General features: G+C 40.7%; 1 protein-coding gene across 1 annotated transcript; it reads right to left on the bottom strand.

Annotated features, from left to right (window-relative positions):
• Nucleotides 1–947: 947 nt before the first annotated feature.
• On the bottom strand, nt 948–5,439 carry LOC106923229 (uncharacterized). The gene is made up of 2 exons (XM_088005422.1): nt 4,317–5,439; nt 948–2,703 (listed from the first exon to the last, which is right to left on the bottom strand). Exons 1-2 carry the CDS (start codon nt 5,313–5,315, stop codon nt 2,365–2,367), a joined length of 1,338 nt encoding a protein of 445 aa, XP_087861548.1. The 5' UTR covers nt 5,316–5,439; the 3' UTR covers nt 948–2,364.
• Nucleotides 5,440–10,755: the final 5,316 nt, after the last annotated feature.

Here is a 10,755-nt window from a genome sequence, read left to right as displayed (position 1 = left end):
CTTCTTTTTACATTTCAGCAAATGGAGTTAAGGTTTCAAAAAAGAACATGTTATTAGTGTCGAATCATTCTGTCCAGGTTTGAGCTATTCAAAAATGGACTGATCTCAATCTTAGGCAAAAAAAAAAAAAAATGTTGTGAAAATATTCTTTTAGTGTGCAGAGATAGACCAATAAAAGCATGGAATAGTTCAATGAATAGTAACTCTTAGATTTTGAATTAGAGATCAGATGCCGACCTGGTGATTTAAAAAAAAAAAAACACACAAAAAAACGTAAAATCCCTTTAGAGGTCTTGAATTAGGCCTCAATTTCAACACTGCTGTTTAGTGTCATGCACAGCCATATTTTCTAATGGCTCTTACACTTTGCATAGTTGCATGCAGCAAAAAATGGTCGCAGCTGAAAACGTGATTTAATAACATTTATATTCTTCTGCTGCGTTCACACCAAACGCTTACATTTAAAGTCTACGTGGGATCTAGCACAGTCAAGAGTGTCCAACGTGTTCGATAAATAGGCCGGCAACGGAAAACAACAGCTTGAACAAGTTTGACATGTCTGACACGGCAAACGTTAGGTGTAGAGCAAAATGTCAGCATTCAAAGTGCACAGGCGTCAAACTTGAAGCGTCGGACGCGTTTTTGACGCACGTAACACGCTTGGTGTGAAGTTGTGGTTTTGGTGAGCAGTTGTAGTTTTTGTCCATATCAAAAACTACAACTGCTCGTCAGTGTTTATATTTTCAAAGTGAATCCAGCCCTTTTTATTGCACGTGAATAAAAACTAATCACTTGATATTTCGTCCTACTCCTAACTCAAATGGAATTATTCGCTAAACTCGTCGCTGTTGCATTTTTCCATTTTATATTTATTAGGTCATAAACGCTTTCTTCATCCAGTTCTTGTCAGCTATGAAATGAAGACAGAGATAACTGGGTGCAAATGCTTACAGATGAAGTCACGTGATTCACTCTTTAATTTCATCCCATTAAAAATGATTTGGGTGTTTTTTGTTGTTTTTTTTTACACAGTTTCAACTTGGAAAAAAAAAAACAGAAAAAAAAAATCAAGTATCTCTGCTTGGTGCTTCCATCGTGTCACAACAGCCCACACAAGTCAGAAACACAGATCCTACATTGAAGAGAGAGGTAGAACGAAGCTTTACAAGTGTTGCAGTACAGAATCAGTTGGTTCACAAGTTATTTGGCAGTAGGGAGTTGAACTTCAGTGAAAGACCTGAGAGGCAGAAATCCCATGAAGGAGCAGATATCGTCAGAATCGCAAGAAAAAGGAGTTTAAATCTGAACAGTGCAACTCACCAAGGCAACATCAGTTCATGCTTTGGTTCTCTGTTATCACTTCACGACATATTACATAACCTTTAACCCTGAGAGGGGAGCTCACTGTAGCTGTCCTCTTTAGCTGATACTACTTAAAAGCCAATAAAGATGACAAGTCAAGCACACAAGCGTGATCCAGGAGGTAGAAAGACAAGACGCTGATCACAGCACAAATCCAAAGAAATCCCAGACCTACAGTACCTTACAAGACCATTCCCACCCCTGAAACTTTTCCGATTTTTGTCACACTACAACCACAAATGCCTTATCTTAGGAGTGTGTGTGGGGGGGATCAAAAAGAAATGTTCATGGTTTCCATGTCTTTTTTTTTGTTTTGTTTTGTTATTTTTAGAAATAAAACTTTCAGAAGTTTTTGCTACAATTACAACTGAAAGTTTTTTGGGCCATGTCTCTACAATCTTTGCAAATTCTGGACAATTATTCTTATGAGAACAGCTAAAGCTCAGCCAGACTGGCTATGATCAGCAATTTCCAAGTGTTGCCACTGGGGCCAGATTTACAAGGGTGTGGGCCCCTAGGCTGAAGCCGGTGTTGGTGCACCAGACCTGGCTCCAGAGGAATTTGCTGGGGGACACAGTAAAACGAGGACTAAATTTAAGCAATAAGACAATGCTGAGTAATTATGCTCAGTCTAGCATAAACGTTAGCTCAGATGTTGCAGAAATCTAAACATTTCCTACCTCTGAAGTCGGTTTCTTTAAATGCAAAATAAATCTAATCAAGTAAGAGTAGCAATAGTTCATATTACTTGTAAAAGTAAATGAACTATTTACTTTTTGTAAATAGGAGCACTAAAACTACTCCTATACATTTTTCCCCCTAAAAAAAAGTTAGTTTTCTTTCCACTTCAGTTTTGTGCTACTTTGTATTGATCAGTCACCAGGACAATACTCTGACGTTTGTGGTTTTAATGTGCCAAAGTGTCAAAATGTTCAAAAGGTGTGAATGCTTTTGCAAGGCACCATATATCTTTTGAAAAACCGCGTCCCTAGTGGTTGAATCTCACGGGGCCGAACAGTGCCTCCTGCGGGACGCCTTTGTCCCCGTTCCCTGCTCCCCTGAGAGCTCCTTCAGTTCAGGTAGAACCTGGCTGCACGGCGCAGGGTTTGCCTCTGGGGAACTGTGACGTTCCTCGGGTTCTTTGGGGCCAGTTTTTGGCCATGGGGTGTCTGACGGCAGCGGCTCGGGAGCGGAGACGGGCGTGAGGGCCAAGCAGACGTCTCCCACACTGAGCTGGCGGCACTGCAGCCCACAGAGACGGGCCGTTCTCTGGGGGCTGCAGGACGACCAGCCCTGCCCGCGCACAAAGAAAGGGTACTCCACGTACACATCCACCAGCTCCTGAAGGAAGTACGTACACACACACACACACAGAGAAGCCCGTTACACAATAATGTTGCTCTCTTAGAGAGCCAAACTTACCTGATAGGATGTTACAGATGCAGGTACAGTGATTTAACCCAAACTGCAAATTTGGTTAATGTAGCAATAAATACATTTAACTGAAACAGTTTAAATATTTTAGCAAAATTTACTTAAATTCCATCCAAATTCAACAAGAAATCCTACTTTAAGTAGAAATCCTTGTAAAACCACACAAACCAGCTGTGGTCTCAGGCTGAGATACTTCAAATATCTGGACTGGTGACAGTCACATTTCACTGCAGGAAACACAAAAAGGGACCAGACATTTGAATGATACTGGGAAGCGCAGTTCATGTTAGAAACCGTACTTACGCCACCTGGTGGCAGAAAGAGGAAACTGCCAAAGCTTGCCGTCAGACCCCCAAGCACCAAAATGCTCTAATAGTAGCACTACTTTGTTCTATTTTTACTCAAGTAAAAGTACAAATTATCCGTGCAAGAAATTACTCAAGTGAGAGTGAAAAGGTACTGTGTAAAAAAGCTACTAAAGTACGGAGTAATTGATCAGAAAGTCTGATATTTTAAAATGATGTAATCAGACACACACAAAAAATAGTTATGTGCATATTATGGTATTTTAAAGACTAAAATGAAAAGATGTATAAATAACATCATTGTAAAATACTAATTTTAAGCAGAAGAAACACTTAAAATAAAATATATAAATTTTATGAAAACAATATTCACTGTATTCATGCATTTATAAATGTCATAGTTGAGCTTACAAACTATTTTTCAAACTAAAAACTTAATTAGTAAACTAAACATATAATGTTTAATCTAAATATTTGTCTTACAAACTAAATATTTAGCTCTAATCCAAAAAATCTAGCTTGCTAAATGTTTAGGTTGCTAGCTAAATGTTTAGCTAATGTTTAAATTAGCTTGCCGATAAGCGGAAGTGGACTGTTAAAATAAAAGCTGGGTTTTGAGAACTTTAAATATTTTTCCTGCTGCTGGCGAGACTAAACCGCATGAGTCGTCGCTTGGGTAATACTTTCTTCATTTTTTAAATCTTAGATTCTTTCACTCTCGATACGTCCAACGTGTTAGCTGAAAACATAGGACCAAACTATTGCTGTTAATTATTTCCCGTCTAACTTTAGAAACGGCGGCAGCTCGTAATTAAAAGTGTAGTTTTTGTGTTCAATTTGGAGAAACCACTTGTAATTTTGGTTGTGCTTAACAATTACATTTGTTCTTGTTTGACTTGTTTATTCCAAACAGCAGCTGTAGTTTCAATTTGCAGTCGGTGTAGAATAACTGTAGGTGGATATCATAGGAGATGCTAGCGGGGTTTGGTTACTAAAATCGACATTTATTGGGAAAGTGTCCATCTGCTTCTTTTGTTGGCTCGTCTTCAAAAACGTAAAAGAACTTGCGATATTTCAGATGATTCATCTTGAAACTGCGATGAAGGGAAAGAGGCTTGACGCGCCGTATAAAAGGACTATTAACAGCTAGTTGTGCGGGGGCCGCCGGCCTCCGTGCATAATAATAATAGCAACCACAGAGTGACTTCCCCTCACCTGGGACTGCTGCTCGTGAAGCAGGATGAGGAGGCGGGAGACGGAGGAGGAGGCGGCCGAGGGGGAGATGCTCTGTACCGTGCAGCAGCTCAGGCGCAGGTCCGGACAGGCCAGAGAGCCGAGCAGGAAGTCCTCGGTTTGCAGGTTCTCCACCCTCCTCAGTCGGCCGTCTCTGAGCTCAATCAGAGACCCGGCGACGAAGTGGGGAAGCAGCCAGGGGAAGCGGTTAGGGCCGGTGGGAGTGGACGGGGGCACCACGGGAGATCTCTGCTTGTTTTCTTTCATGGGAGTGCTTGTGCCGTTTAGGCTGTCGGGGGAAACTCTCCTGAGGGATTGTCCAGATGTAATTTTTGTTGAGTTGAACAACGAACTGTGCTTCAAAGTGTTGTCCTCGTGCGTGGAGTGAGGTAGGTAAGCACCTCCTTTTTCAGCTCTGTGCAAATCATCAGTTCTTCTTTCTCCTCTCCTGGCGTACGGACCTTTGTGAGGGCCATAGGTTTTGTCTTTTAACACTTTGAACCTCTCCCTGTCTCCGCTCCCCCTCTGGATGCCCTCGGACACCAGAGACCCCGCGCTGAATCTAGAGACATATTGTGGATATCCGGAGTGGAGAGCCCGTGCTCCGGATAAATGGTTCTGCAGTTGGTACTGATGGGAAAAGTCCCATCCGGGAGGCAGAGGACTGAAGTCTCTCCACTCTGCCCAGCCGTGGTGCTCTCTGAAGGCGGACGGGATGTGCTGTTTGGGCCTGGGAGGGGGTTGTACCTGCATCCAGGGTTGGTACAGGGCCGTGACCCGCCTTGGAACAGGCCGAAACAGACCCGTGTGCTTCGTCTTTAAGTCGGCGTGGCTCTTGTACGGATAGGGCGCCTTGAAGTTTGAGGCGTCGCATTGCAGCAGCTGCTGCTGCTGCTGAGGGGAGCTCACTCTTTGGTCTCTCTTCTTAAACGGGAGGCTGTCCCTGTGTGGGACCAGAGCCGGGCTTGTTGTGAAGCTCATTGCCTCACCTTGCCTGTCATTCACTCCAAGAATACATAGCCTTCTGCAGAGATAGAGCTAGTCCAGAGATCGTGTGTCAGACCCGCCATTAGTCTCTTGGCAACTGTCACACACTCGAGGTCATTGTGATCTAGGCAAAGGAGACAGATATTGATGAGTTTCTTTTAGTCAAGTTCAATTAAATCCCTCCCTTAATGGCACAAGAAAGTGAAAGAGCACGTTTAGAGTTTCAAAAATTAATTATTAGTATGTAGGTTAAAAAAACCACGGCATCAACAATACATTGAGAAATTATTTTCTATGTTGCAGCCATGATTCAAAGTATTGTAATGTTTTATGTGATAAGCCATAATTACATGAGTTTTAAAACCTTTAGATAGAAAAATCTGAAAAGTGGAAAAAATCAAGTCAATCACAGGTGCAAATCCTCAAAGGTATATCTTGGACAGTCTAGAGACGGTGATTGTTCTAGTTTAGATTTTCAGTGAGAAAAAAAAATCATAAACGACAAAAATATGAACATGTCTGCTGATCTTGCCAGCTGGGGACGTCCCAGCAAAGCATGCAGAAACTCAGGAAAATTACAAAAATCCCCACACAGATACGTCTCAGGCTCTGCAGGCCTCGGTGAGTAAACTTAAGAGTTCAGGTTCTTGCTAGAAAAACAAACATAAGAATTATGGATTGCTTGGAAGCATTTCATAGGCAAAGAATTTATCTTAACAAAAGATAACACGGCAGCGAAGGGTGAATTTGTAAAGTTGCGTCTGAAACAACTGTAAGACTTGTGGACTCATGTGATTACAAATTGAAAAGGTTTATTGGTGTTGAGAAACAACAACTCCAGAAGTACCTCTTGCTAACTGTTAGGCATGGTACTGACAGGGTGATGATCTGGGTTTTGTTAGCTGGTTTACTAAATTAGCCATAATCTCCTCTTGTACAGAAAACGATCTGGAACTATGAGCAAATAAAATACACATGATTCTGGATGCTTTGTCAGAAAGTCATCCAGAAAAAACACTACAAATCTCAGAAAAAGGAAGAAATGGTGTAAACATGTTTGTACAAATTCCAGTTGCTTTATTATTTGTTTAAATGTGGGAATAATTATTTCCTCCATGCTGGTTTTCTATTTTGTCTGCCCCCACTTTGCTTCAGTAAATATTGGCAGCTTAAAATTGGCACTTGCTCACATCCTGTTGTCATTAAGTTTTATATAATCTCCCGATATGTCAAACGTTGCAAATAAAAGAGGAGATTCTCTTTCCTCCTTCTTGTTAGGAGTGAGAGAACATTTCCCCCCTCCCAACCAAAAGTAACACGCGGTTAGATCACTGCCTCTAAATATCCCCCTGACGTGCGAACAATAACTTCACCATCAGCTTCAAATTACAGCTTTCCACAATTTGCTGTTCTGAAAGTTTTTTTTTTTTTTGATGGACATCTACCAACTCCTTTGCAAAGAAGAAGAAGAAAAAAAAAGAGAAGTTACTATGGTTACAAAGTGCTCCGCAGTGTGGTTGATGAAGGAAAGAGTGCGGAGAGAACAAGGCAGAGTAAAAATGTGGGTAGTGGGTGTGAAGCTAGAGGTCAGATTAGAATTTTTTTCACACCCCTCGAGGTTGAGAAAGTAACATTTTCCAATAGAAAAGAAAAAAAAAACGACATAAACGTATGGTGGTAAACACACAAGCCCAGGCTGCATCTGAAACACCCATAGATCCCTCTTCATCTACGGTATGCGCTCGCACGGTGAGTCATCTCACTTTGGTGGGATAAATATAAGAACACTGTGGCCAGAAACACCACGGTGTATTACAATCAACAACTGCGTGTCGTGTTTTTAGATAAACTTGGCTAATAGCACTGGGCGTTTTTTTTTTTTTTTACAGCCTGTCTGCACAGAGCTTGTCTCATTAAGACCTTGTTCACCACCAGGATTGGCTTCACAAGCCTGTTCACACCTGGTGTCAAACTTCAAAAACTCCAGTAAGATTTCAACATAAAGTTGTGCGTAACGATGGAGCGACAGAAAAACGACGTATGCTTGTAAGAAGCGAAAACACGGACAGGTGTGTAATTGTTTTTGCATTTCTTTTTGTGAAGACTTCAGAGGTTCGACTGAGAACATTAGGGAACAAGCAGCATCATGAAGACCAAAGAATAAACCATTCAGGTCTGGAGGAAATTTAAAGCAGAGTCAGGTTATTAAATGTTATCTTGAGCTTTGAATATCTCGCAGAGCTCTGTTCATGGAAAGAGTGTCACTACATGCAGACCTCCCATTTTAAAATTTTAAGGTATTTTAAAAAATGTTTTATTTGACCTTTATTTCTACAGGTTGGCTCTATAGCTTCATTACAAATGTGTGCAAAACTTTGTTATTCTGATAATGTCCAAAAAACACAATTTCACAATTGCGGTGTTTTCATTAAATAAGATACACAATTAAAATCAGTCGCGAATAAGTTTGTTTGCGCAATGACTTTAAAAATCATGCTGCGCCACCATTCTCCTATCACTTCCTGTCTTTTTTCTTTTCCACCAGCAGTAGGATCTGGTTGTTGATCATGTGACTCGTGTGATGCAGAAAAAAAGGTTTCTGTTGCAGTTTTGCAAAGTACACTATTTTGAGACAGCCAAAACAAACTTTGTCGAAAACGGTGTTTTTTTTAAATCTGCGTGCTTCTAATTAAAGAAATTTATTTCGCAAAACCAATTTGTGCAGTTTTAAGACGAATGAAAACGCAGACATTGAGATCAAGGATCTTACTTACAAGAGAAACCTATTTCGATAAAAAAAAAATCAAAAAAAAAAATTTACAAACACAGCAGCAATGCAAATGTTTAAGAAATTTGACTCAATTAAATAAGCTAATCAAATATGAGATAAAAGCAAGGGGAAGTTTCATGAGAAATTTTCTCTTTGGGCCGTCCATCCTAACCAACAGCAACAATGAGAAAAGTAACAGAAAACACCCATGGTGGCTCTGGAGGAGCTGCAGAGATCCAACGCTCAGGTAGGATAATCTGTCGGCATGGCAACTATCAGTCATACTCTCTCTAAATCTGGCTTTTATGGACGAGTGGTGAGGATCCATCACTAGAAAAAAAAAATTATACATTCTCAATACAAGCCACAGAGGGGCTCTGCAAGAAGCTCTTAGGCCTAATGTAAAGTTTAACGTTGCACACAAAGTAAATTCAATCCCATCAATGCCCCCGGACCAGCATGGAGCAACAGTGAACTGTTACATGCATTATGTTGTTTCATACTTTTCTTTTTCAGCTGGTTGGCGTTGATGAGGGCAGCAATGGATAAGGTTACATGTTTGGTAAACCCAGAAGAACATCTGTAGGAGGCTGCTGAACAATTAGACTGAGGTGGGAGTTTACCTTCTACCTGGACCACAAACTGACATGAAGCTAGAACAATGTCAGTGTCGAGACCTAAATATAGTTAAGATTTTGCCTCAAGACTTGAAAAATGACATGAACAGACATTCTTCATCCAATCTGGCTAAACTTGAGCTATTTTGCAAAAGAAAGCGGGCAAATGCTGCAAAAACACAAAATCTTACCAAGCATTTTTGTCTATAGTTTCTAGTGCCAATATCTTGGTGCAACTGCAATAAGGCAAAGCTAACTTGCAAGTACATTTTCAGCAAGAAATAAAAACCAATGATTCCTTAATATTGACAAAAAAGTACATTATTTCACTTATAACACAATAAGTCAAAGTTATAAAATTGTGTTATAGGTTCTACTTATTACATCTCATCATATGTGAAGTAATCTAGCATGGGTGTGAGTCAGTTTTGTCTCAGTTCAATATATTTGCACTAGAAACTAGGCCAAAAATGTATTATTTCACTACAAAGGTTTTGATGTTGTAGTGAAATATCTGTCTCTTGAAGTGCAAAGCTTGTGTAGAAACCTCATACCGACATGATGCTGTAATTCCAGTGACAGGTGGCTTTTACAAAGTACTGAAAAACGTAAGTTCGATTGAAAACCATGTATTATTTTGTATTATTTCTGGGCTGCACAGTGCCTCAGTTGGTAGCACTTTTGCCTTGCAGCAAGAAGGTCATGCATTTAAATCCCAGCCAGGGGTCTTTCTGCATGGAGTTTCTCTCTGGGTACTCCAACTTCATCCCACAGTCCAAAAACATGACTGTTAGGTTAGTTAGTCTCTCTAAATGGTACTGAGCTGTGAGTGCACATCCATGGTGGCCCACTGTGTGACTATGTTGCCCTGTGATGGACTGACGAACCTGTCCAGGATGTACTTTCCCTCTCACCCAATGGCTGCAAGGACAAATGGGTTTTGATAATGGATGGATGAATTATTCCCTCCCATTCACTATCCCAATAAAACACACTTTGTTTAGTTTGTAGTTGAGGCATCAAATAGGAAAAGGTTCTTGGTGTATGACTACTTTTATCAAAGCCCTGTAAGTTTCTGATACGAGTTCTGAATGGGGTGCGTGTGTGTGTGTGTGTGTGTGTGTGCGTGCATGTGTGTGTACACTTGTCTACCTATCCTATTTAGGAGCATTTCTGTGACACGTACTAACCCCATGGGTAGGGTTGGGCGATCTGGACTGTCACGTTTCAATACTTGTGATAATGATAAACATGACACTAAGAACTATGTATCACCTTTTCTAGGTAACTATGGCTCTGACTGCATGGCCATCAATCATAACCCCACAAACACATATACTACTCTTGAAAAACGTTTGTAATGCACTTCGTTAGGACATCAGACACATAGAACTGATTTGTACCACTAAGCAGCTCACAGTATCTGCATTTAATCAAATGTCCAAATTTATTGATATTTATTAACACTGATGGAGAAAAATTTAAAAATAATCAATGCTAACAGCTTTAGGCATTTTTAATCATCATTAACTGGAATTTTTTGGTGACAGTAAATCAAAATTTATCACGATAAATGATAAACGATATGATAAATGTCCACCACTACTGATGGGGCCAAAGCTTGGTCCTAAGATGGTGAATCAAATTCTTCAGGGTTAGGGGAGAAGCTAAGGTGTGAATGAAGGTTTGGTTAATGTCAAGGTTAGGAAAAAAATGTCAGTGTTAGCCATAAGTGCGGTGACTAAAATAAATGCAAGTCAATACAAAGTCTTAATGTGAAGAGGAATACAAACTTGTGTGTGATGAGACTGCATCCTCACACAGACGCGCGTCCCTATGTGAGCAGTCCGTCTCGCACAGACACGCTCACCGTGACAAGTGTTTGTCAGCTGAACGCCTGCAGTTTGCATGTAAATTCATTCAAATAGCACTGCTGTGTGGGCTCCACACTCTCACAGTGCGATCTGCACAGGTATGGTCACATCATGACTTGAAAATGCCAGTGATGTCAGGCTTCTACAGCCTTCTGCATCCATAAGAGGAGACG

The sequence above is a fragment of the Poecilia mexicana genome, unplaced genomic scaffold, assembly GCF_051168715.1.
Source record: "Poecilia mexicana isolate PSO_F unplaced genomic scaffold, ASM5116871v1 scaffold_5, whole genome shotgun sequence".
Taxonomy (NCBI): domain Eukaryota; kingdom Metazoa; phylum Chordata; class Actinopteri; order Cyprinodontiformes; family Poeciliidae; genus Poecilia; species Poecilia mexicana.
This window is presented reverse-complemented; position numbering and strand designations above follow the sequence as displayed.

Coding starts and splice junctions, on each gene's coding strand:
- LOC106923229 (XM_088005422.1), bottom strand. CDS start 5,315: ATGAGCTTCACAACAAGCCCGGCTCTGGTCCCACACAGGGACAGCCTC. Junction 2,704..4,316: donor TTCACGAGCAGCAGTCCCAG/GTGAGGGGAAGT, acceptor TACTTCCTTCAG/GAGCTGGTGGATGTGTACGT.